The following is a 27,625-nucleotide window of genomic DNA, read 5'->3' as shown; positions in this document are numbered from 1 at the left end:
CAGAAGGAGTCCCGCATTTGCTGAAATGAGATATTACTGAATGTGTTACTCCCACTTGCATTCATTGTTTTCATTTGTTCACACTGAGAGCCCCTTCTCTCCTTGCTGCTACAGAGTGTGACATCCAGCTTGTGTGCTGGTTAGTCTTATGCAGGGAGTCAGAATGAGAAGATGGATTTGGGAGCATGAGCTTCACAAACTGGATTTCCCAGCGTGATTAAAACAAGACACAAAAGATTACAGGCAGTAACTCATGCCTCCAGAATAGCCTTGCTCTGTGCTTAAATCCAGCTCTGGGTATAAAAATCAGCATGAAAACAGATCCCAGAGTAGCAATATGTTCTTTCTGAGAAACTGTGCAAGTCTAAATACGGAGGCCAGATCTTCAGCTGGTGTAATTCAGTGCAGTTCCAGTGCCATAAATGGAGCTATGTTGATTTACACCTGCTGAGAAGTTGGCCCAGACTGGGTGAATTACAATCTGGCAGTGTGGCTCTGGAAATATACAGAATACCACTTAAAATGCTGGGAAAGGGAAAGCCCAGGGGCAGGGGCTAAATTGAACACTGTTTGCCTCAAAAGACAAAGGTCCTGCTGTTTAGGTGAGAAATGAGGTTTTAAATGTGGCTTGGTGAAGAGTTAAGCAGCTTACTGCCTCATGCAGGGAGCAATGTGCTAAACAGATATATGGTCTCAATGGGGGTATTTTGGTGAAAGGAAATGACGCAAAAGTTCATGTTCCAGAGAAAGCAATTCCAAAATGCTGTGAAGCGAAGCCAGTGTCTGACTCACTGAGAACGAGCCAAGATCCAGACATTCAAGGAGCTGGAGAATGGAGATGCAAACCCTGGGCATACAGTGGGTGAGCTTTGTCCTCCGGGTGTGGAGCTCAGACACTGAGGCATCAGTTTATGGGAATTATGAAATGACAATTAATAGCTGATTGGAAATAGAGCAATAACTATCTCTCAGGATTTATTTCCAATGTTAATGGAAAGAAGTAAGTTTTCAAGGTAAGATTTGACTGCTGTCATTGGTGCCTATCAACATCACCAAACTGCAAGCTTTCCTTGGAATAATAAAGGAACGTGGGCCATTCGTTGTGTGCTTGTTCATGTTTTAAGCTTCCGGAGTGTCTTGTAAAGAGTGAAAACTATGAGTGGTCACAGGGGCACCAGAAAGCATTTAACTAACCAAGGCCTAATTTTCAAAGTCATTTAGGTGCCTAATGAAGCAGACAGGGGCTTGTAGCAAGGCGAGCTCTGCTCCTGCCTTTTTGCACCACAGAAACCAGCTCAGACTTTGTTGGCTGTGTATCCACCATGCCATTTGAGTTCCCTCCACCAACCCCTTCAGAGTTCGGTGCAGCAATCTCTTGTCAATATGGCCTATGCTTTAGCCAGTGGTCCCAACATTTTTTTCCTCGCACACTCCCTTACCCTTTTCTGCCTCCCTCTCACAGAGCAGGGGCCAGGAGGGAGCTGCGGCTTGGAAGTGGGCGGAGGTACAGACGGGGTAAGGGAGCTGAGGCTGGGGCCACAGCTGGGGGCAGAGCCAGGAGTGGAACCCTGGGCACTGAGTCCCGGGCATGGGCCAGCAGACAGGACATTGGGTGTGGGGCTAGCAGTGGAGTGCAGGACGGGGAGTGAGGCCCCAAGCAAGGGGCCAATAGTCGGGGCCAGAAGCGGAGCTGGGTGGCACTCTCTTCCTGCCCACCGTGGGGGCTGTCTCGGGTCCCAGCCACACATCCCTCTCCCAAACATTCCTCCATGCCCCTTGAGGGGGGTGAACCCCACAGTTTGGGGACCTCTGCTTTAGACCACCTCCTCAGTACCAGAGAGGAACAGAGATCGCTCTCCCCTAGGGCCTCAGCAAGGCTTGGCTAGTCCCTATTCCTTTCTCCCCCCTTGCATCTTCTTCCTCTGCCTCTTTAATGAGCTGATGGACTGATTGGCTTATTAGTTCCCAAGATCACCAGGTTGCATTAGCGAATTACCTTTAATTATCCCAATCAGCTTTCTAGGGGGGAATAATTGGTGACAGAATGCAGGCTCACATGTTAACTCCCTGCACTGTGTCAGGCCTAGTGGGATTTCAACGTGCCTACATGTGTTAGACCTAAGTTTGCTTAAGAAAACTAGGGAGATAAGATGGGTGAGGTCATAACTTTTATTGGACCAACTTCTGCTGGTGAGAGAGACAAGCTTTCAAGCCACACTGAACTCTTCTTTAGGTCTGGGAAAGGTACTCTGAGTGTCACAGCTAAATGCAAGGTTGCACCAACACAGTCACAACTACACTGCATACAACATTAGAAAACCAGGGACTTCTGAAAATCCCACTAACCTCTTAACTGCTTCTTTAGGCATCTAAATACTGTTGAACATTGGCCCGAAGTAATTCAACCTGCACTGTGAAATGTTAGTGCATTTTGACCCTGAGTTAGGGTGTGTGGCATGTTTCTTGTCAGAAGGGAGTCTCTAATCTCACACAGGCTGACAGATGGCCAGGAGAAGCTCAGTGCATTTGTGTCACACCCCATAAAACGTCTGACAGGGGTTTGGCATACAGCAAGAAAGGGGAGTTGGATACAACCTTTGTAGTAATGAAATTCTACAAATTTCTCTCTGAATGGTAGAAATCTTACTTGGATAAACATTTTCCCCAGTGACTACAAGCCAGGCCTGGGGTTACATCTGTCACTGCTGACAGTGCAGAGCTAGTCTTTGAGACTGGTATTCTGGTTTCTCTTACAAAGTTAATAAGTAAGGTGTTTTCAAGTTCTTTGAAAAGTTCCTGACAGAATTATATTTATTCCAAGGCTCATCCTCAGCTGCTCTGGGTTTGCTCATCAATTCTTTATTGGTAACTCATGTTTTTAATCAGAGTAAATAGTTGGGGCTTTGTATTCTCATTTTCTCAGAATAACATTGTTGTGACATGCATGGCTGCCCAGATCCCTTACCTAGTACAGAATGCTGTTAGTCAGAAGGTTAAGTCACTCCCCCACCACTTGGCCTTCTCCATCTCAGAGCACAGGCGCTGGTAGCAGCAGCAGCCACTGGTATGGCTGGAGCAAAACACAGCACTGAGCGGCCTCTTCTTGCTCTGGTTGGAACTGGTGGACTCTCTCCACCTTGGTCCCCTCCCTTTCTCCTGACTTCCATTCTCAAGGTCTGCTCTTTTGCTAGAAGCTTTCCAACTTTCTATGATTCTATGAACCACACCCTGCAAACTCAGACACTGACTGCTTCTCTCTGCTGGAACCACACACCCTCTTGAGTCTCCTAGAACAGCTGATTTAGCACAGTGGATCAGAGCAGATCTCCTTTCTCCCTCACTGCATAGCCCAGACGCAGCAACTTCATCCCTGCCCTACTTCCTGTGCTCTCTGGGAATCTCCTGCATGTCTCCTGAGTCCTGGCCTCTGCCCTCCCCTTCAGCCCCTCTCCTCTCTCTTTCTTCCTAGTCTCTAATCCTCTTCTCCTCTTGCTCCTCCTCTGCTCCTGTAAGCGCTCCCCGTCATCTCAATGTCACTTCCCCTGCCTCCTCTTCCTCATTGCCACACATCCTCCCCTCATCCTTTGCCTGCTCTACCTCTGCTCTCTCCTGACCCAGGCCACCTGTGTATCTGTGCCATTCCTGCTCCCACCCTTTGCCATGCCTTCAGACTTGGCCATGAGTTCTGCTCCTTCCAAATTTATTCCCATCCTCTGTATTCTTCCCTTCCTGCTACTCCCTCCAGAGTTCTGCTCCATTAGCAAGTCTCACCTTGATCCATTATTCCAAGTCCTGGGCTGCCGGAGTAACTCAGGCTGCTTTGCAAGGAGCTTTCAGTCTACATAGCTGATCAAATTGACTGGATGTGGGGCAGCTGCTCTGATAGTATAAAAACAGGAGGGAGAGAATGCCTGCACCGCTCCTTCACAAGTTCTTGGTCAAGATATCCTCTCTCGATACAAATTATTTTGACAATCACAACCCATTCTCTACACTTTGCTCTCTGGAAAAGTCCATTGAGGAAGTGGTGGCCAGCCAATCCTAGAAGCATCTTGCACTGCTGTCAGATTTCAGACATAGGGCCAAAATGGCCCAGAATTTTGTTTTGTTAGCTGATGATGTCCTCAGAACAATGGAGAGATCAGACATCCACACTGAAATGTTTGACAAGGGGAAAAATTAGAGCACTAATGGCCAAGATTGTATGCTGAGTCCATGCAACTGTGGCATGTATGCAGTGGTGAAAGCCACCTTGTCTCCCAATATCTCTGTACAGATACATCTGGTAGCAGAACTGCTCTGACTCACAGGCAGGTAAGTGACATCTGGCTCTGCATTGAAATAGTCCCATGGTCAGTGCTGTGAGGAATTTTCCACCTACTTCACAGACACGATGCACTGAATCTGGACTGGCGTGGCTGGTGTCATGGCGGAGGATCAGTGCCCGAAGGGGACAAACACAATGTCTTCTTGGTGGGAGTCTCAGCCCACTCTGAATATACTGCAAGAGCTTCCGCTTGTGGCCTGTGAATTGTGCTCATGCCCCTGCTGGTTTGCTGAAGTAAGAGCTATTCGGCCCATTGATGCCTGAGATTGTCAGTGAGTCTCTCCTGTAGGGTCAGGTGCCAGTTTCCCTTCTGCAAGTAGCTGTAGTTTGTCACTGGCAGGATGGAGAGTTATCAGCCTGTTCCTAATCTTCCCTCTGTGCGGAAGTCTATTATAAAGGTCTAGTGAGGCAGTTCTGGTGTCATTTGGAGTTCTCAGGTTTGCTTGTTCCATTTCAGCTCCAGGCCTGATTTTGGGATGGAGTCATCACTGGTCTCATTGGGCACTGACCTCTCCCCAGAGATAGACAATGGTCAGGGGCCCATGCTCATACTTTGAGGCTGATTAGCAGCCTGAGATGGCTCTGAGGATTATTAACTAGTCTGCAGGCTCCGACTGGGCAGACAGCTCTGCTTTAGGATGCTTCCGTTCTTTCCTCTCTGATAAGTTCTGGACAACGCATGTTCTGCTCTGAGACTTTTCTGTGAGCAGGGGTAGGCAAGGGCATGTCCGTGAGGTACCCAGGGCAGCTATTTAGGTGATTTCGGCTGTGTTGTTACAGAATGCAAATGACACACCGATTTATGTCTTCCATTGTGATGTCTGGGCTTACCCAGTGCTGGTTTAAGACGGGGGCTTTGAGAGTGAGCTGCCTAAAGCTCAAGAAAGAGGCGATGTTCGTAGGTTGGAGGAAGGATTTTGAGACTATGCCAGGGATAGTTCCTGCCCCATTATTAAGTGTTGTGTGCCTTTTTAAAGAAAGCTTCAGAATTTGGGGGTGCTCTTGATTCCTATATGATCCTACAATACCAGAATGTGGTGGTGGCTGGGATGGCTTATGTCACGATGGCTTATGTTCTTGTGCTAACTCTTTATTTCATCTGCATTTGGCATTTGTGATCTTTTCTTTCTCATCCAGACCTTACCACCATCCCCCAGGCCTCTATGACTTCCAGGCTGGACTACTGCAATGTGCTCTGGAGGAAGAGTATGACATTTACCTGAAGAGCACTGTAAAGGTGTCCCTTGGGCACAATGCAGCTTCTCAGATGGTTGGGCAGTATTAGTCACAGGGAAGATGTTGCATAAGTTCTCCAGGAAATGCAATGGCTCTTGATTGCTTCTGGGTGCAACTCAAGATACTGACTTGGATTTTTGATCTAAAACACCCTCGGAAGCTTGGGCTGGTTACCTGAGAGATACTCCTCTTAGAGTGTGCTTCTGCAATCCTTTCCGTTTAGCTGCTGTGTTCAAACTGTGTCCCTAGGGGGAAACATCTGAGTAGGGCTGGCTGGAAAACAACAATTCTGTTTTGTGAAAAATGTTGAGGTTTTTAGATTAGTTTTCTTTCTGATGCAGAACAAACACAAAACTTTCACAAAATAAGTGGGACTGATTCCAGAATAGCCAGTGCTAACTTGCTCAGGATGTGGGGAAACCCAGTTTCATGCTCCTGCTCATTTTGACCAGAATTTCTATCCTGGATGTGAGAACCCTTCCCAACAAAATGTTCATGGAAAGCAACGTATTTCTGTGACAGGTATGGCAACTTCTTGCCGTATCCTGGACAAACCTTATAGAATTAAATTAAACATTGTTGAATTAAGTTTAAATATCTTAGGAGCTCGTTGTTTTAAAAATGCAAATATGTATCTGTTATCGTGGGATTGTATGTAATTTGTCTAGGAGACATGACTAATATGAACCTTGGGAAGAGTTATGAGCTTCAATGCACTGTCCTAAACAATGGCTAAGACAAAAATGAACTGTTAGTTGGGTAGGTTTCCTAGGAAGTACTTGGGAGGAGGGAAATGCAAATTCCCACCTCTGGACTTGCTCTTTTGAATCTCTGCTCTGGGGAGAGGACCTATTCACAGGATAAGATGGCCCAAATGAGTAACTCAGAGATTCATGAGTGTGCTTGTTCTGAGCAAACAGCTTTTATGAACTTGTGATCACAGAAAACCCCTTTGTGGGGGGTTGAAGGACTGTTCACTGGCCAGACCCCTTGTTGGAGTTGGGGTGATCTCTGGTAAGCTTCTTAGCATTCATGTAGATTCTTTTATTGTTTTAATAGGTTTTCCCTGGAATGCTTTAACCTTAAGAATGAATGTGCTTGCTGAGAAAGAGCTGGGCCGTAGCCTGTGTCAATTATACTGTTTACCATCTCTGAAGAGAAAAGTAAAGCAGGCCTGCTTAGGCAATATGACTTTGCTGCAGAATTCACAGAGTAGGCAGGGATCCTGGAAATACCCTGGTCAAGAGAGAGAAAAATATATGTCTCTGCCCAAGAGAGCTGAAGTCTGGGGAGCTGGAGGCCTGAGAGTGGCCCTTGCTGGACTACATAGGGGGAATACAGGTAAAGTTGCCCTGAATTGTAACAGTTTTAGTTTTCAACAAAATGGCATTTTTTGATGGGGGGAAATACCAGGTTGTCAAAATTTCAAGCAACTTGAGGATTGAGGGTGGGGAGTTCTCAGTGTGTGGCTCAGCTCTGGAACACCTCACTTCACTGAGCTCAAACATGTTGACATTTAAGGCACAATGCAAGGCTCTCAAGTGTTTTCCTCAGAGGGTGGGGTGTTTGTGCATGTGTGCACAATATTGGGGGTTGGGGGGATTAGAGAGAAAGAGAATTTGGATGTGTGTGTGTGTCCCAGAACAAGGTTAGGATTCATTTTACACTGATGTAATCAGAAACACAAATCGAATAATCAGAAATGATAGGTTTTGTTTCGTTACACCTCAGCCATGTGGAAATTCAAAAAAATGTATAGTTTGTGTAATGGATCCACAGCTGACATGTGACTCCTTCAGCTCAAGTGCCAATCCACCTTTGTGATACCAAAGCTGCCTTCAAGCTTCAGTAAATGCCAGTAGATCTGATGGCTACCACCATCAAGAAACCATTTGTGGAGAATGTAAGTCCGTGGAGCTGCTAGGACAAAACTGTAAAAGTATCACTGTCCTTGTTATTTTTATCAACGGCTGTGGACACTGAGATGTGGTTGTGCATTCTGCATCCCAGGAAAACAGGAAGTGGGTTTCCAAATCTCATTAGTGTTGCCAAGTCACTTCCGGGAGCTCCGCCAAGCAGCGTTCCCTCTAAGAGGCTTTTCCACTCTGCTGAGGATTCTCCAGCTTTCCTTGTGAGAATTCCATGACTCTTTTGAACACAATGCTGTTTACCATAAACAAACAACACGGTGCTATATCCGGGTTTGTGTTTGCTGCACATTGAAGGGAAAGAAGAGCATTCATGATGAGTCAAACCCTGAGATCCTTACTCGCATGTTCATCAGCACTGAGACAGAACAGCTGACTTAACTCCCACTGGCTACATTAAGAATTTTGCCTGAATAAATGCTGAATAAGATCAAAGCAAGGACCTATTGATTTGTCTGTGTAGTGACTGATGAAAGACTGCAGGAGTTGGCCCAGTTCATTCATATTAAAGTTATTATTGAATAATACTTGCTTTCAGTGATTTTATGTATGAATGGTAGATATTCACTGCATGCACCAGTGTGGATTAGTGTCACATACTGATGAAACATGTATAAATGTTGTACATTATTATTGCACACTGAATATTATACAGTTATAATTTTCTAAATTAGTGCTTATCTTGAAAAATAGATGTCTCTGTATAATGGTTGCTAGAGATACTGTATGGTATATCATCATAGGACAACATTGCTTTGTATGCACAGCTAAAGTAAACGTCATGAAATTGTGCACAGTTCAGTTATTTTTCATTATTCCTATTTGATTAAAATTGTACTTCCATGGTGGCTATTTGATTAAACTGCAAACATGTATTTGTCCCACCTCCTTACTTTAACCTATATCCAAATTCCCAGGAACCATTCTGAGGGTTCCACAAACCAGCATCTATTAGAGACACGGAGAGCTATGTTCACTTACTATTTGGGGAGCAGCTATGGAGGCACTGTAACCTCAGATCCCCATCCTCATCCCTCTCCTCCTTTGTCCTGGAAAAGAGAATATAGAAGTAGCATCTTTAACAGAAACAACAGCTGTTCCCAAATGTACAGAAAGGAAGGGTCAAAATCAATAAAAGCACAACGTACCTGGGCTCCTCCATCTACAGCCAGCCAGGCCCTTTATGGTGATCCTAATGGTCTCAGGAGGGACTTGTTTCCATTGGCTTTGCCCTTCTTAGGGGAAAGCTTATGTACAGAGGCCAAGGGGAATGGGAATGAGAATGGGGGTGGGGGTCAGGGCTGCGTCTCTCCCATTCTCTCACTCTTCATGATGAATCTAAGCAGCAGGAGCTAACATTGTACAGTACATGTGCTGGAAGTGGGTATGTTCATGTTACACTATTTAAATGCCAGTCCATGTAACTTTCCAGAAGGAACAGCTCTGCGGATGTTCCTTTCCATGCATTGCAGAATAAAGTACAGAATAAATCCAAGGCAGAACTTTGCACTTGTACCTTGTGTGCCAATAGGAGGCGAATAATCAGATTTGAAATTCTTGATGGTTTGTACTGTCAATGGCAGCTACTGGGTGCTCAATACTTTTGAAAATCAGGGAATTTATTTAGATGCTTAAATATAGACACTAGAGCCAAACCTTAAGCATCTCTTTTGAAACTCTTGGCCAGAATCTTCACATCTGGTTGTGCATACACCTGAAGCTATTGCAAACAATAAGGATTACAGTACATTAGTAATTTTTCCTTAAGAGCCCACACAATAAGAAAAAATGCTACATGCACGAGACTATAGGAAATGGTCATATTGGAAGGTAATTATTATAAAGGGAACAGGAGCAAACGCTTTAGTGGTTTACAGAATTCTTTCAACTTTAACGTTTGTTTCCAACTGCTCAGACTGTTCCAAACCTGTAACCTTTTGAGCTGGAATTTCCGAGACTCAGGGTGAAATCCTGGCTCCACTGGAATCAGTGAGAATTTTGACATCACCTTCAATGAGGCTAGAATTCCATAGATTCCAAGGCCAGAAGGGATCACTGTGCCCATTTAGTTTGACTTCCTGTACAACACAGGCCAGAGAACTGTCCCAAAATAATTCCTAGAGCAGATATTTTAGAAAAACAGACAATCTTGATTTAAGAAGGGCCATGATGGAGAATCCACCACCATCCTCGGTAAACTGTTCTGCTAAAAAATGTACCCCTTATTTCCAGTTTGAATTTGTCTAGCTTCAACCTGCAGCCATTGGATCATGTTAGACTTTTATTTCCTAGACTAAAGAACCAATTATTAAATATTTGTTCCCCGTAGACTGTAATTAAGTCACTCCTTAACCTTCTCTTTGTTAAGCTAAATAAATTGAGCTTCTTGAGTCTATGACTGTGTGGAGGGGCAGCTGCTCCTCACTGGCAGAAAAGGGGTTAAAAGCAGCCCTATGGAGACTGCGACAGAGGCAGCCAATTAGAAAGAGGCTGAGAGGAGTAGCCAATCATGGCCCGACAGGCTCATATAAGAAAGGCTGCATGACAGAGCAGAGTTCAGTAGCTGACTGGAGCTTGAGGGGAGAAGACCAGGCTTCTAGCAGGAGGAAGGGGCACTAGCACTTAGGACAGAGCAGTGCTGCAGTCAGGGACCCAGGGAGCTAAAGAGAGCTCCTGGCTGTCTGCTAGGGCCTGCAAGTTGAGACCCTGAGGTAAGGGCAGAAGAGGGTGTTGGAGTTGCATGGGAAGCCCCGGGACGATGGACTGCAATTGCCACTGAGGTAGTGGTGGGACAGAGATGGCAAGTGCCCCAGAAGGAGGGAACATAAAGTATGGCATGGCAGGCAGTGTCACTGAAGTGGATCCTGCAGTCCTGGGAGTGGTGTGGGTCCTGGAACAAAAGTGCTGGTGTTAAGGCACCACCAGAGGACGCTGCTCTGGTGAGCAGAGCTAATTCCCATGACAGCTGGCAGGAGGTGCTGCAGTGATAAGTGAGACTCATCACACGCTATAACACAAGTTTTCTAGTCCTTTAATCATTCTTGTGGCTCTTCCTTGAACCCTCCCCAATTTATTAACATCTTCTTTTACTCAAGGCTTGTCTACACTTACCGGGGGATCAATGAGTGGTGATTGATTGGTCAATGAGTGGTGACTGGCAGTCAATTTAGCAGGTCAAGTGAAGACCCACTAAATCAACTGCAGATCGCTCTCCCATTGACTCCTGTACTCCACTGGATGGGGAAGAGTAGGGAGCGTCAATGGGACAGCGTCTCCCATTAACATTGTGTAGCGTGGACCCTATGGTAAGTAGGTCTAAGCTATGTCGATCTGAGTTATGCTAGTCACATAACTCAAATGGTGTAGCTTAGATTGAATTTCCTCTGTAGTGTAGACAAGGCTTCAGTGGTCTCTGCCAGAAAGTGATTTTTTTTTTCTTTTCGGAAGTTTGAGCAAAAGCGTTGTCATTTGAGTGTATGAGGAGAATGGGAAAAACTACAACCCACACTTTCCTTATCTCCATTTTACAGATAACTTAACACTAAACATTTCAAATTGAGTTGCTTAAAGTTAGCCATTGCATCACTGTGCCTCAGAAAAATGTACTGAAATCTATATGCATAGTCTGTCTGTAAAATGGGTCATGTCCTGCATGCTCCCATTTCTCAGGTGATTTGACAGCTACAGCTGGGAAAACATCAGGTAAATGTAAAGTGTCATGTGAGGCACATTCTTACAAATAAGAAACTTGAGCTACAGGAAAATTCATAGATTTTTAAGCCCAGAAGGGCCATTATAATCATCTGCTCTGACCTTCTGCATCACACAGTCTAGAGAACTTCCCCAATTGAAATTGCTCCGTCTATTTACCTTATTAAAGAGAAGATGAAGGAATGACTTGACTAGTCTATAAGTACCTGCATGGAGAACAAATATTTGATAATTGGTTCTTCAATCTAGCAGAGACAGGTATAACATGATCCAATGCCTGGAAGTTGAATCTAAACAAAATCAGACTGGAAATAAGGTGTAAATTTTTTAGCAGTGAGGACAAGTCACCACTGGACATTTTGCCAAGAGTTGAGGTGGATTCTCCATCACTGACAAATTTAAAATCAAGACTGGATGTTTTTTTAAAGATCTGCTCTAGGCATTATTTTGGAGGTAGTTGTCTGAGGGGAGTGTGCATGAATATAAATGAGAGAGAACCCACTCTTTATTGCTTTATTAAATCTTGAGGAGCTTCTAGGCCAGACTCTCAGCTTGTGTAAATGGCAGTAATGCCATTAAAGTCAGTGGCATTACACTGATCTACACCAGCTGAGTATCTGATCCTGTATCTTTTTTGCAGGCTATGTGAGTTACGGTGGTTCAACTTTGTCACCTTAACTGGACACATTTGACAAATACCACATTGTTGAAATATATGAGAGCATGTAGCCAGACCATGTCCCTTTTTTGTCCAGCAGGAGGATCAGGTTAATACCAATCATATAGATACATCTACAAAAATGAAAACAACATGTTATGAAGACCCCTTTCTAAACTAATGACATTCTAACCAGTGATAGAATGTAGTCTGCAGAGGACAGTCCATTGGGTTCTGAGCTTGTTTTTGCAAACCAATGAGCAGACTTCAATTTCTTTTAAAGACTCCACCTTTGTTACCCACAGCATGAGAACCAATACTTCATGGTAGGCCTAGTTACATTGTAATAGTCACAACAATAAACAGAGCCCTGTAACTTCTTTTACAGGAGAGGATGTCTATTATGAAGGATTGTAACACAGTAAGCTGAGTAAGAAGCTAACTCATCAGCCTGTCACTCTAATATCCACCTGTATATATTAATTGGGACTTAATTGGAAGACAGGTAGTTGACAGAGAGTGTCAATTAACTGAATAGAGCTACAGCAGAAAGGCTAATTGACAGGGAAGCAATCCCAGCAGGTGAGATTATATAAATTGACATGAAAGATGGGTTAAAGAGGGGGAGAGCTTGAAGCAAGGCAGAGAGACAGCACTGGTTGCTGTTAGTATTGTGCCTGTCCCTAGAAGCAAATGGGGAAAATACCTGTGCAATGTAAATACATGTAACGCTACAGGCTGTGGCCTGCTGGAAGAATACAGTAAAACATGGTGCTGATGAAGGAGACCTGGAGTGGTTGTGGTCTGTGATTAAGTCCTGAAAAGACTCTCAGGGGATGGCCCCATGACAAGGAGACAGTGGGAACCTTTTATTGGTATTTGGAATCAGAGGAAAGACCAGAGCAGAGAAATGTCGTGAATCCAAGTATGGCACAGACAGACTAGGAAATAGGTTAGGAGAGTTTTCATAATATCTGGTAATATAACCAGGCTGGATTGTAAAGTTGGTGGAACCTAATGGAATAGTTCTCTCCATTGCTGGACTCCTCCTAGATTGCACACCGCCTAGAGCGGCATGAGGTGAAATACTCAATTAGCTGTTCCATTCTGAACATTCCTAGAGCTTTCACTCCCAGGAGGCATCTTGCTTTATGCAGGGAGAATTTGCTTTGCTTAGAAGCCATTACTTAGAAGGTTCTTCTGCTTTGACAATGTTGGCTTGAACTCAACATTTTATGCCCTTTACTTCATTGTGACCTTCCTATTTATAAAATCTGGGAGCACCTGGGACACTAGACTTTGCAGTAATATCTAATCTTTAGAATTCTGAGTAGCTCCTAATTCAATTTTTGCTTTAGGCTTTCTTGATGTCCTGTCACTTCCGTTTTGGGAGCATTGGGGGAAATTTTCAAAAGTACAAAGGTCAGTTTGGCCTAACTTTTTTTGTGCTGTTGAAAATCTCCCCCTTAGTGTTTATTCCAAGGGGTCTAAAGCTTTGCAGGCACAGCCTAAGGACAAACAACTTGGCCAAGTCTTCCAGAACTATGTAATTATGGAAGCACTGGTCCCAGCTTCATAGTCATGACCTGAGTTGAGTTTTATACTTAGAGCAGGGATACAACCATGAAAAATAGACATTCCCCATAAATGCACAGCATTTCCTCCTTGCATATAAAATGAATTTTCTGATAATGTGCAAGTAAATCTGTTTAGTTTGAGTTAAAACTAATTAGAAAATAGGTCCCTTAAGAAACTTAGCACTCAACTGTCAGACTTCCCCCCGCCACCCCAGAGATCTCAGTAATGAAATAACAGACTCTTCAAACATGTAAAGTTAATAGTGATTTTGCCTTTATTATTCATAACTGACAGTTTTGTCTTCAGCAAGGGCTAAAAAATAATGTTGCAATTAAAGCTGGGCAAAATTTTTCACACCAAAACATTTTGCTAATTTGTTTTCTCTTAACTGTTTTGGTCAGGGAAAAGAACCTAAAATACCCAAACCAAATGCCCTCTACTCCCCTAGAAAACTAAATGTTTGTTTTGGCATTTCAAAATGAAACATTTTGATTTTTGTTAGTGACTTTGTTTCAAAATTTCCTTTAGCTTAATGAAAACATTAAAAAAATTAAATTGTCAAAATTGTTTTTTGTTGTCAAAACAAAACTTAATTTGATGCAAAACTTTTTTGTTTGAAAAAGTGAAAGTTTGCCGGTGTGATGTAAAACATACATATATTTTTAATTGTTCAGAATTAGCAAACCAAAAAAATCCATTATTTACCCAACTCTAGTTGCAAAACAGAGAATTCTACAAATAATTGCTCTTTCAAAATGGATGTGATCTTTATTTTTTTCCAGCCTCTGCTAAAGATAAACTTCAGTTATGCAGAAAAATGGGAAAACGTGACCCTTAATCATTAATATTTCTTTTCATTTCGTTGCACTAGGTCTGCTCAACAGAAAATGAGTGGAAGGAGAGAAATTAGGGAGTGTACATGCGTGTTCATGTGCATCTGTGCGGGGGAATGTGGGGACAGGTGGGAAAAACTGTGTGCAAACATGCATGCAGAGAATTTGAGAGGAAATAGGAGAAAGGGATATTTGGTGAATGTGTGCATAAGGGAATGGAGCGGGGTGTGCAGGAGTAAACAGGAATTTGAGGGGGTGTGTGCAGAGGAATGTAGAAAGTGCAGGAGGGAGGGAGAATTTGAGGCATGTATATGTGTATAGATGAGAGGAAGGGCTAGAGGAGGTGTGGGGAAAGGGGTGCACACTGACTGATTGTTTGCTCTTCTGGTGGTACAAAGCATCTGTAAACCCAAAGTAACTAGCCAGTACATGCTGGCTGTTTTGCATTGCTCCCGACTGGCAGAAATTATCCAGAGCATCCTGGTGAATCTGGCAATAAAAGTTACAATTAAAAACAAGTGATTTCAGATTAATTACTGTGTATCTTCAGGTTATTAGAAATATCACATGGTTACATTCTCTTTGGGTTTTTTGTTCAGCATCCACATGAATTTTTTTAATACTTTAAAATAAAAAGAAATTAAGGTGACATTGAGGCTCAGAGTACATATAGTAACTTAATGGTAAAAAAAATTACATGAAGATTGTAATTATCCCAACACCTGTATAAGGAGTGCTTGTGGCAGGGTAAGCGTGTGTGGAGGATATGTCTTCTGGGATGTGTATGTGCTAGAAAGGGAGTGTGAGTGCTTGTGTGGGGGGATTGCATATAGTTAGGAAAAGCTTTAACTATATGTTAGGGATTGGAAATACCAACACAGCAAAAGCAGCTAAGCTCTGGAATAGGCTTCCAAGGAGGTTGTGAAATCCTTGTCACTACAGATTTTTAAGAGCAGGTTAGACAAACACCTGTCAGGGATAGTCTAGATTTATTTGGCCCTGCCTCCGCACAGGGGACTTGACTAGATGACCTCTCTAGGTGCCTTCCAGCCCTACATGTCTAGCATTCTATTTTATGAGATGTGGGAGTGTTTGGAGTATGTGGTGAGATATGTCAGAAGGAGAATTGTCTGATTCTGGAGGGAGTGTGAGATGTTTGGGTGTAAGGTGAGATTTGTATATGGAAGAGGTGGTTTGGGTCTGGAGGATGCATGGGGTTGGGCAGTGTTTGGGGTGAGTATGGTGGGGCATGTGTGTGAAGGGGGTAGTCTGGGTCTGGAGGGTGTATAGAGTGGCATGTGTGTAGTGGGTACATATGTGGTATGGGACGGTTTGATGTATGGGCGGGATGGTATGTGTGTGGAGGGCAGGAGTGGTGCCAGGGTTTTTGGCGCCCTAGGTGCAGGGCCGGCTCTAGCCATTTCGCCACCCCAAGCTGGTCCCGCGGCTCCGGTGGACCTGCCACAGGCATGCCTGCGGATGCTCCACCGGAGCCGCGGGACCAGCAGACCCTCCGCAGGAACGCCTGCGGGAGGTCCACCAGAGCAGCCTGCCGCCCTCCCGAATCCTGGCGCCCTAGGCGACCGCCTAGATCGCCTAAAGGGAAGCACCGGCCCTGGTGGAGGGGGAAGGCTGGGTCTGCAGGGCATGTGTGTAATGTGGGTGTGTCTGGCCATGTAGAAGTGTGTATGTTGTGGGTGGGGCTGGGTTTGCAAGGCATGTGTGTGGTGTGGTCTATGAGTGTGGAACAGGAGTGTTGGGTCTACAGTTGGGTTGCATGCAGTGTGGAAGTACTTGGGGGTGTGGCTGCAGGACTGAGTGGTCTCAATTGTGATAGGTGTTTTTTGTCTCTTAATGTCTTCATAATACTGTAAAACCCAAAGCATGATGAGACAAAAGCCCTCTGTCAAAAACCCTGGAACAAATCTTCATCCAGGTTCTGATCTTCCCAGGCAGGAACATCTGAACATCCAGTACTGAGCCAGGCATACAGCAGCATGGCCAGTGTGCTCTGGCTAGAGGAAAAACCTCCTTCTTCCCTAAAGAAGTCATCCCATACAGGGGAGAATGAGGCTATTAAATGAGAGATGGCTACATGCTTTCATGAACACTTTTGCCATTATAAACACCAACAGACTGGTTTGGGGAGCATGCCCTGAATGTAGGGAGGAGACCTAGAAGTAGAATGTCTGCTTCAAGCATAGGGTGCGATGTATTGAGTAGTTCTGGTGTAGTCACCCACACATTCCTGCTCTTCCTCGAGAATGCCTCCTGAAAGGCCACCCAAACCCACATTCCCAGTCCAGTGAACTTTTGATTGGAGAGCAATACCTACAGCTAGGGGGTCCCCACACCAAGAGATATCCCACTAAAAGATTAAGTATACTATTGCTTTTTTCCGCAAACTAGAAGCATCTTGGATTTCGGAGGGGGAGAAATAGTGACCCTGGAACTTTGAGCATTAAGGAAAGTTCAACATTTCTAATGTTCTGCTACAAATGGGATAAAAAGCACCATCAAAACAAATAAACATGCAAGGGTTAGAATTGTTAGTCTGTTATGCAGCTGACTTGCTCTGTTTATCATGCAGGAAGGACTGCTAGTGATGCTATATAAAATTGCTTAACACTTCCCATTATAATCCCATTTTTAATCACTTATAACTCTGCCACACTTTAACAGTTCAGGAAAAAAATTCCATTCTTGTTCTCTGCCTCAGGGTGAATTTTTCTAGGAAGACTCACCAAAACTTAATTTGACAATACTAACTTTTTTAAGACCAGTCTTTAAAAAGAGCCCTAGCACCTCTGGAGCTTGTAAATTGTCTTGTAAGTTGATGTCAGAGGGGCCTTTTACTGTTCTAATAAAACACAAATAAATGTGGTCAAGTTATAAGCCTCAGAAAATCACCATTTGTAATAGCTGACTAGAAGTTGTCATAGGTTTGCTGACAAAATCTCTGAACAGTCCATCTGCATTAAGCATGCTGCCTGGCCCTGCTGAGGCAGTTCCAGTGTTTGGAAAGAATCATGCCTCCAGCCAGGACAAAAACGGCTCATTCCCCTCCTGCTCTCTGCCATCAAAATATCTTTTCACTTATGGGAAAATGCACTGCTTCCAAACATGTGCTCCCATGTCTTGTTGAGCAGCCTGTTTATTAGCTTGCCCCATCCAGATACCTTTTAAGCTAATGAAAGGTACACTAAGCAGGGAATCTGGAGGCCATTAGTTCACATCTCATCTCCTTCACTGACTGACATCAATATTTCTGGGCATTTCATGGTGGGTTTTTTTCAATAGCAAGGCCCTTTTGCCCTACTTGAGGGGGCAGGCAGGTATTCCTGCAATTTCAGATAGAATAATACAGAGGTTATATAAGGTCACTTCCAGTAGAGCTGGGACTAGGGCCTAGCTTTCCCATATGGCCAGCTTCCATCTCAGCCACTGAGCCACCCTGCTTTTCAGAAAGTTTGCCAAATCTGTGTGCTTGTCCATGCTGTATGGACATTCTCACATATGTAACCAATTGTTTGTGATGAGTGTGCTGAGCCTGAGTCACTGGAAATAATTAGCTGCAAATCCTAAGTACCCAGCCAAATCCACAGTCTAACCAGGTGACCCCAAGGCAGTTCTATAGGTTGCTAATGAAAGCAGCTACTCTAGTCTGCTTGGTGTTGCTAGCTGGCAGTTCTGCTCGACCCACAGCTGGGCACTTAGCTATCCTGATATTGTTTGTGAGGAGTCAGCATTCTCTATAGCAGCTAACCTAAGGACGATCATGACCTATTTCTGCTGCCATCTCATGTGGTTACTCTTTTAGCTCAAGGGTAGCAGTCTGTGCTGTGTATCTAATGGTCCTAGATTAAACCCTGCTGATCTATGTGGGGAGCTGATATGCTGGCACATGAATTCCTTTGATTTTTTTCATCTGCCACAAGCATGGCAAGCAAGGGGCTGTGTGAGTGTGGGGGGGGGGGGATGGGCAATGGACGGATGGAAGAAGGAAGGGGCAGTGCATGTATCTGGCTGAGCAGTGTGTAGCAGGAGATGGGGCACTATGTGTTTGTGGTGAGGAATGAGGCTGGTCTGTGTGGCATGAATGATGAGCATGCAAGGGGATGGGCAGCTTCAGAGTGGAAGAAGGATGGGCTTAGTATGTGGGGAGGGGAAGAGATGAGTTCGGTTTGTAGTGGGGTTGAGCGAAGTAGGACTATGTAGGGAATGTGGGTGATTTGCAAGGGGGATGATGGCTGGCCTGCGTGCAGGGGAGCTTGGCAATGCCTATGTACTGGGAAGTGTGTGTGTGTCTGGGGGTGCCTGTGCAGGATGTGTGGTGTGTTGGTGGGGAAATGGGTGGTTTGGGGGTAATGTCTGATGTTTGTGCAGGGAGATGGGTGGTGTGTGAGGAGGATGGCTGTGTACGTGAAAATACATGTTGGTGAGGGTGTGTGGGAGGAAATGGGCAATGGGATGGAAGGAGGATGGGGGATGGATCAGATTGGGAGAAATGGGTTGTATATGGGATAGGCAGGCAGGTGGGGAAGGCAATGAATGTGTGTGAAGGGGAACAGGCAGTGTATCGGGTGGCAAGATAGGTAGTGTGCATACCAGGGGATAGGCAGCTTGTATGTGTGGAGGATTGGTAGGACGGGCTGTGTGTGTGTGCATGTGAGAGGAAGAGGTGGGCTGTGAGGGGTGTGTGACAGGTGTTTGTGTGGGGAGGATGAGCAGTGTGTGTAGGGAGCTGTGTGTGAGGAGGTAGGCAGTCTGCATACAGAGGGATAGACACTGGGGAAGAGGTGGGGGGGAATGAGCACTAGGCATCTAGGGGACAGGCTATAGGTATGTGAGGGTGAAATGGAAACTTGTAGGTGGGTGGAGCTGGGCAGTGTGTGTGAGGGGGTGGTGTGTGTGGGGGGTGCATGTAGAGGGATGGTCAATATGTGTGTGTGAGGGTGGTGTGTGAGGAGTGTGCATGCAGGGGATGGGCAGTGTGTGTGAGGAGGAATGCGCTGTGGAGGGAATGGGTGATATGAGTGCATGGGGCAGGTGAGTGGCTTGTGTGTTTTTGGGGGTCATGTGTACCCTGTCAATGGGTGTTACATGGGGATGATGGGAGGTGTCGAGGGTGAGGGAAGTATGTGTATGGCATATGAATGGAGTGTGTGTCTGGAGGAGAGGCTAGGCAGTGGGGGTGAGTGGGGTTGGGTGGTATGCCTATTGGAAGGAGATGGGTGGTTTGCATGGGGGGAAGAGGGGCAGTGTATGGGAGGGGAGATGGCTGACCTGTGTGTAGGGAGATGGGCAGTGTGTATATTGGGAGAAGGGTGGTATTTGTGTGGTGTGTTTGCAAGGCGTCAATGTGTGTAGGGGAACAGGCGGCATGTACCTAAACTGATGAGTGGTGTGTATATGGAGAATGGGCAGTGTACATATGTGAGTGGAGAAAGATACTTGTTTGGGGGACAGGTGGTGTGTGGGGATGGTGTGTATTTGATGTGTAGAGGATTGACAGGAGAAGAGGGGTGTCTGTGTGTGTGTGTGTGTGTGTAGTGGTGGGTACGATATGGGGATGGGTGGTGTGTGTATACGGGGCGGGGTTGAGGAGAGTTTTTGAGGAGGTTTGTGTGATGTGTTGAGAGGGATGCTTAGTGTGTAAGGGATGGGTGGGGTGTGGGGGAGTATGGTGTGTGTGTGGTGGGAGGGAAATGTCCTAGAGTGTCTAGAGGGATGGGTAGATCATGTATATGTGTGGTGTTTGTGGGCAGGATGAGCAGTGTCGGAAAGGAATATGGGAAGTTTGTGCTGGGTGATGTGGGGCGGGGGGCAGCATGGGCAGTGTGTCAATAAGGGGGTTGGATGGCATGTGAATGTGAGAGGTAGGTGATTTGTGAGGGTAGTGTGTGGAGAAGATGGCAGGTTGTTGTGAGGGGATGGTTACATGTGTAGCATAATGGCAGGCTGGTGTGTGTTTGTGGGAAGATGTGTGTATTACTGGAAGAGGATGGGCTGCATCTGAGTGCTTGCAAGAATGGGCAGTGGGTGGTGGTTGTGTATGGAGGGAGATGGGTAGCAGAGGTGGGGAGGATGGATGGTGGTTGTGTGAGAAGGGGGGTGGGTAGTCAGTGTGGAGGGGGATGTGATTTGTAGGCATTAAGTAGGATGCATGGGATGTGTGTGGGGTATGGCGAGGAGTAGTAGTAGGTGTATGCAAGGAAGGCTGCAGCGCATGGGGCAGGGTTGTAGATGGATGGGATAATGTATGTGGAGGGGACAGGCAGCGGGCACACCTGCAGAGGGGGATGGATGCATGTGTTTATGGGTAAAGATGAGTGTGTGTATGGAGGAAAAGTGTGTGTTGGATGGGGATAGGTGGCTTGTGTATATGTGGAGGAGGATGGGGGTATTAGTATGCAGGGGAAGATGGACTGTGTTTGTGTGTGGTGGGGTCAGGTGAGTTGTGGATTTGTGAGCTTGGAGAGTGGAGGTTGGGAGATGGGCAGTGGATGCAGGCAGCAAGGGAATCAAGTATTTGTTGTGAGAGCTCATGTTAATGTGAGAGTGGTTGGGGCACATGCTGGGGAAGGAGGGAGGTGACTTCATCCTCCTTAGAATGAGGAGGTATGTGCATGGCAGGGGTGAGAAGTGGTGTGCATGCGTGGCAGGGCCATGAGAAATGGAGAGGGGGTGTCCATGGCAGATGGGGTGTGCCCACAAGTGGTGAGGTTGACAGGTGAGGCATGTGTACAGGGGAAGGAGGACCAGTTCTATGTGTGCTTGCATGGCTGAGGGTGACGGGTGGTAAGTGGGTGTCTCAGGGAGTATGTGGAATAATGAGGGGGTCTGATGTGTTCTGGGTGGAGAGGCTGGTGGAATATGCAGTTGTCCCTACTCCCAAAGGCTGCCCACTTTGGACCCTGGGTCAAAGCGCAATGTCTGGCTGTTGCAATGGAGAATACATTTTACAGACTGAAGCCAATCACATTATTGAATCCCAGCAGGCCTTAACCCATTTCTAGGCATCCGTACTACCTGGATTCTCAATTGCTTTTTGCAAGCAGATGCTCCCAGAGCAGGGTCAGCTTCCTTTGAACAAAGGGAAAATGTCATTCTCACCAAACACTGAGCATTGGTGTAAGACTTTCAGGCTACTCACACTAGGAGAAAAGAAGTCTTTGCTTCCATTTGCAACATTGCCTGCAAATCAGATACATGCCATAGGGAGCTTGCCAGTCCGCCTTTAATGAGGACGTAAGAAGTGGCACATGTGGGGACTTCACAACATTGAAGAAAAAACATAAGTCAAGCAGAATTCTATGGGCTTCTCTTTAACATGGTTCTTCTCCAAGTTTCTCAGACTCCACCCAAATCTACTGAGGTGAGTGAGATCTCAGACTTTCCGAGGCTAGCAGTAGAATCCTCAGAAACCTCCACTGACCCAGAGACTGACTGCACTGACCTTTCTCTGAAGTACTTGATTGCCTCCTGGTCTAGGAAGGTCTGCTCCTCTCGAAAGCCCTGCTCAAAGATTTTGCGCTTGTGTCTGAACTCAATTACAGTCTTAGTGTAAGAGTTCAATGTAGTGACTGAGGCAGCCATGCAGCAGGTGAAAGAACCCCACGCCAGACTGTGGAAAGAAACACCAGCAGACAGAATGAGGTTAAGAGAGCAGCCCACCTCGAGTTTCTGGAGGCAAGAGACGCATGCAAATGGAACGTGGTCAGGAATGACCAACACATTAGAGAGATAAGATAAGTGCAGTAACAAAGATGTAAGCAGAACTTTGTGCAATCTCAAAAGCTGGGCTTTCACCGGGAGTTGGTCCAATAAATGATACACCTCACCCAACTTGTCGCTCCAACATCCTGGGACAAACATGGCTACAACAACAGATTTGACTCATTTTACTTCAAGAGAACTCTGACTTGGATCAGCCCAACAGCTTATTCACCAGAAAACATATATATATATATATTTGGTCAAACAAAACTATTCACAAATTTGGGTCAGTGGATTCAGCTGAATAAAAAAAATATTCAAAACAATTAATTTCAACGTTTCCAGAATGTTTTGACTTTTTAGTTTGAAATGACATTTTGTTAAGAATTTTTAGCTAGATTTTTTAAAAGGGTTAAAAACCTATACCAAGATGTAATGTAACACACTGAAAATCCAAAAATATTTAAGTTCAGATCAAACAACGATTTGTTTAATCTGAAATAAGGTGAGTTTTTTATCTTTTGTTTTTTTCGTTTTGTCCACTGAACTAGAAACAGTGATTATTCATTCAGCTCTGTGGCCTGATTTCTAATGCAAGGCAGGATAACTTGGGCCACAATTATCCTTGGCACTGAAGTCCTGTCTGGTAACATGGATGCCACAGTTGAGTGGGGTGACATTTTTCAAATGAATAGTTCATTCTCCAAAAATGCAGTTTCAGTTGACCTAAAACTATTCATGAATGTGACATGAATTCATTCAATGGTTTTAGTCAGGTTTTTATTTGTATTTTTGGGGCTTTGGTGCTAGTCACAAAACAGCAGTAGGAAGAGGTGGTGCCAACCTTATAATTCAGTGATTGGGGACCTTACCTGGGCTGTGGGAGACCACAATGTGGCTCCCTCAGGTTGGAGTGGGATTTGAACTGGGGTCTCCCACACTGCAGGAGAGAGCACTGAGCTATAGGGTAGACTACAAGGCAGGTTTCTCTGGGTATGTCTACACTGCACTAAAGGACCTGCAATGCAGCCAGGCTGGGTCAGTTGACTCCTGCTCCCAGGCTTGGGTTGTGGGACAATAAAATTGTGATGTAGACCCACCTACCCACGTGCAGGGTCTCAGAGTCACACTGCTCTTTTTAGCTCTAATGCCCAGCCCTAGGAGCCTGAGTCAGCTGACCTGAGTTCTGAAATTTGGTACATGTGATTTTTATTGCAATGTAGTTGGAGCTATGCGTAAAGATCTTAAAAATCTTCATTAATTCAGCATCTGAAAAATGTTGGAAATTCTGAGTTAAAGTGGAATTTAAAAAAATCCAGACAGGGTAAGATCTGGAAATGTGCAATTGATATCCAAACAACCTTAATTTTGCCCTGCAGCAATGTAATAAATACATGGGTATGTGATCCTAGATTAGATTAAACTGATTTTTAAATACAACTAGGAGGTTGAATTCCAATTCTTGCTTTAAGTGCAAAAATCAGCTCAATCTTAACTATGCTGTCATGACCTGCACCTCCATAACACTGGCTGCAATTAGTCTAGTTACCTATATGTCCTCATTGCTATAACATCTGAGCACTTCACAAACATTAATTCTCACAGCTCCTATTTGAGGAAGGGTGGTGTTCTTCCCCCCCCTCCTTGCCCCCCCATCCTACAGAAGGGACTGAATCAATGTAAAACTATGCAATTGTACTAATGTCACACAGGAAGCTTGTGACATAGTCAGAAACAAAACACGCACCCTCTAAAGCCCAGTCATGAGATGACCTTTCCTCTCCTGTACTTCTTCAGTAGGGGGAGGTAGGCCTTCCTGCTGTGTAGGCCAGACACTCAAACACTGGAACTGGATTTAAAAGGAAGCTATAAATAATAGCTATTTATGTTGCTGACTTAGAGGTAATCAAACTTCATACTTCAAGGCATCATCTGATCCCCAGGGAATTTCCCCCTACATACAACACCTCACAACTGGCCTGAAGGCCATGTGGGAGTTTTTGTTTAGTTTTCACCCTCCTCTAAAGCATTCCATGTGGGCCACTGTCAGAGGCAGATACAGTTGTCCGGTCTGTTGGGCAATTATGTTTGTGTTAATCTGGAAGGAGGTAACATAGTTTTATGGTCAGAGCAAGGACCTGAGAGTGATGCCCTGGGCTCTTTTCTCAGCAGTGCTACTGGTTTGTTGCGTGGCCTTTGGGAAGCCACTTGACCTCTGGCCTCAGTTTCCCAAACTGCAGAACAAAAATATTGATGATGTGCACCCCTTTCCAGGGGACACTGGGACTGATCTGATGTTTCTAAAGTGCTTGGAGGTCCTATGATAGGAGATATTCCAGAATGGCAACATCATTACCATGGAGATAAAGATGTTGTTAAGCATGATAATGTGTCTCCTTCACTCAGGGAAGCTTGGCAGGAGACAGTAGCTATAACGTAAACAATCAATAGACACCAAAGAAACTGAAAGTTTGGTTATACTTTAAATAAATGTGTGAAGGTTTGGGAATGCTCAGTGACCATGACCCGGGCCATGGCACCTTTAGCCTCTCCCTCACAGCTGTGTCAGGCTGCTTCTTGCTCATCACTGAACTAACACTCACAATTAGTTGGCCCCTGCAAATCCAATGTTTATGTGACTAACAATGAACTGGTGCATAGTGAGTTCTGAAACCAGGGTGGGGGCCCCAATAGTTTCCTGATAACCCTTCTAAAGGGGGTGATGGAGGCTAATAATTCCTTGCACTGGAACATAGGAGGGATTGTGGGAGATAACAGTCGTGTGGGGGGGGCTAATCCCAGCAGTGAGGAGTGGGGGGCTAAAAATCTCCTGCATTGGAATGTAGGATTTGGAAGAGAGGGAGGGCTAATCCCTTGCCTCACAATGTGGAAGGGGCTAATAATCAACTGCACTGAGGTGTGAGGGGCTAAGAACATCCTGCCTCAGATCCTGGAGGGTTAATAACCACCTGCCTTGGGATGGATGTGTGGGTGGAGGGATCATTAATAATCCCTTGCATTGGTGCCTGCAGGGATTGTGTCCACACCTGCCTGATTCAGGGAGTAGAATTAAAATTACTCTGTAATTAAAAAAAATTAAAATGCAATAAATTACAATGGAAACCCCTTCCTCAGGCTCCACAGGACAATGCAAGCTGTTGAAAGTTGTGAAAACTGCCTGTGATTAAAATATTCCTAACTCCCCAAATTCTCCTATACTAGTCAAATGTGCCAGTTCTCCTAAAGGGAAGAACAATAAAACATATTGGGGGGCTGCTAGGCCAAGCCAGTAATTTTATCTCATGAGCAAAATAAATTTGGAACTCTTTCTAAAACCAACCCCCCTCACTGTACATTAAATTCTCTCCAAAACACTTTGTCTGATTTGTCTCAAACCTTCCAAGAAACTCCCCCTGGGTGCTGTTGTGAGATCCAAAGAGCTATGCCTCCCACTGCCACATAGGGGCATTGCAGTTTCTATAGAAAACTTCCCTGTAAGGCACAATTGAGCCCTTACTGTACATCATGAAACCAAGAGTTTCAAAAATGTTATGGCACCTAATTCAAATGTATACACTTAATGGAACTGCTCTCAGTGGTGATAATTGTGGATGCAGTTGACTTGCAAGAGATATATAATTTTTATTTGCAATTTCATAACTAGCCAATGCAATCCAATGTCCATGATCAACTGCAAGTGTTTTTTGCACTTGAAAATGCATATACAATTTGCTGGAGATTTAAGACCATGTTTGTAACCCCTGCACTGATATCCATAATCAGACAATTCAAGAGTGAGATGAAGATACTAAATCAAGGAGACACTTACCAGAAGGACCAGCCATAGTCCCATGAATGTGGTCTCCAATCTTCTGGTCCAAGGCTGACTGTCACTTGGAAAACTTGGGTGTACATCATATGAGCCACCATCCCCAAGAGACCTGGAAAGGAGGAATTGCAACAGGAACATTTTTCCCATCTTTTCTATTCTTCCTGAAGGAACTCCCCCAACTCCAGCAGATAGCCCTCTTAGTGCACCCTACACCACTGCAGAAAAGGCAGCACATTGTGGGCAGAGGAAGGGAGTCATTCAGGTTTAGCATTTTACAATACAATCTGAATGGTACAGGAGTGCTGTTGGTATAAAGGGAACCCTTTGAAAAGCTTGCCAACACATTAATGTTACCATCAGCCTTGCTACTGTAGGCCAGGTTTTCTCTGGTTATGCCATTCAGCTTCTTCATGGTACCTGAATACTTCCATTGATTGCTCATACAAACTGTTTCCAAGAATCATATAAACATCCAGCCCCAAGTGTCCCTTGTGAGAAGTTGTTGTTATATGTATTACCATATCAACTAGGACAGTGGTTCTCAACCAGGGGCACACAGAGCTCTTCCAGGGGGTACATCAACTCATCTAGATATTTGCCTAGTTTTACAACAGGCTACATGAAAAGCACTAGCAAAGTCAGTTAAAACTAAACTTTCATACAGACAATGACTTGTTTATACCACTCTCTATATACTATACTCTGAAATATAAGTACCATATTTATATTTCAATTGATTTTATAATTATAGTAAAAATAAAGTAAGCAATTTTTCAGTAATAGTGTGCTATGACTTTTGTATTTTATGTCTGATTTTGTACGCAAGTAGTTTAACTGATGTGAAACTTGGGGGTACACAAGACAAATCAGACTCCTGAAAGGGGTACAGTAGTCTGGAAAGATTGAGAGCCACTGACCTAGGATTCCTAGTCATGGACCCAGACTCTATTGTGCTAGGTGCTATAAATTACCGAGCACAAAAGACAGTCCTTGCCCTGAGGGACTTGCAATGTAAGTATAAGATGAGACAACAGATGTCTATAGACAGATGGAGGAGCACAAGTAAGTAATGAGACAGTATTAGTCAGCATAGTAGGCAGTAGTCTCCGCACACCACCAGCCCAACCATTGTCAAGGTTTTTGGAGGCAGCACAGCAAAGGAGAATTTTGAGGAGGGACCTGAAAATGGATAATGAAATAGCTTTGTGTACATTCATAAGGAGAATCTCCCAAGAATGGGAGAAAGCATGAAGATGTTTGAAAATTTAGCAAGTGGGCAGTGGAGACTGGAATTGTGGGGCCACTGTAGGTGAGCATCAACAGCTCAAAAGCAAATGAAGTATGATAGGTAGTGTGAGGACTGACTAGGAAGTAGAGGACTGCTTTTGGGGCAGGAAGGAATTCATTAGTAAAAGGATGCAAATGCAGTGTACCATGTGCAGTATTTCAGACCGACTGTGATCATAACATGGAATTTATATATATGTGAAAACCTCTTAACAGAGATAATTCCAAATTGCATAAAGTTACGCGCCGTATAAAATGTCTCATTTTTTTTGTACAGGTCATTTGCTTGAAGACACTCAAGTACCAAGCACACACATTGGCCATAAAGGGCTTGGGATTTCTGAGAAGATGAGGATGTCATCTAAGTAGATCACTGCAAACTGCTTCAGAACATTTCTAAAGACATTGTTCACAAAGTGCTATAATGTGGCCGGATCATTGGAAAGACTGAAGGACACAACAAGATATTCAGAATGATCATACTGGTTGTGAAATACTGTCTTCCACTCACTGGCG

General features: G+C 44.7%; 1 protein-coding gene across 6 annotated transcripts in view; it reads right to left on the bottom strand.

Moving 5' to 3' along the window:
* Positions 1 to 27,625, bottom strand: part of GSG1L (GSG1 like) — a 126,848-nt gene that overhangs the window by 29,362 nt on the left and 69,861 nt on the right. For 3 of the 6 annotated variants that reach the window (XM_050968227.1, XM_050968229.1, XM_050968228.1), the window contains 2 exons: positions 25,820 to 25,931; positions 21,731 to 21,898 (listed from right to left, as the gene is read on the bottom strand). In XM_050968227.1, coding sequence (XP_050824184.1) covers positions 21,731 to 21,898; positions 25,820 to 25,931 — 280 coding nt within the window. Of the gene's footprint in view, positions 1 to 8,472; positions 8,541 to 21,730; positions 21,899 to 25,819; positions 25,932 to 27,625 lie in introns of all 6 variants that reach the window. The other 3 variants (XM_050968231.1, XM_050968232.1, XM_050968230.1) reach the window with 3 other exon arrangements.

This window comes from Gopherus flavomarginatus, chromosome 9, assembly GCF_025201925.1.
Source record: "Gopherus flavomarginatus isolate rGopFla2 chromosome 9, rGopFla2.mat.asm, whole genome shotgun sequence".
Lineage (NCBI taxonomy): Eukaryota > Metazoa > Chordata > Testudines > Testudinidae > Gopherus > Gopherus flavomarginatus.
Note: the sequence above shows the minus strand (reverse complement) of the source record. Positions and strands in the feature narration are given on the sequence as shown.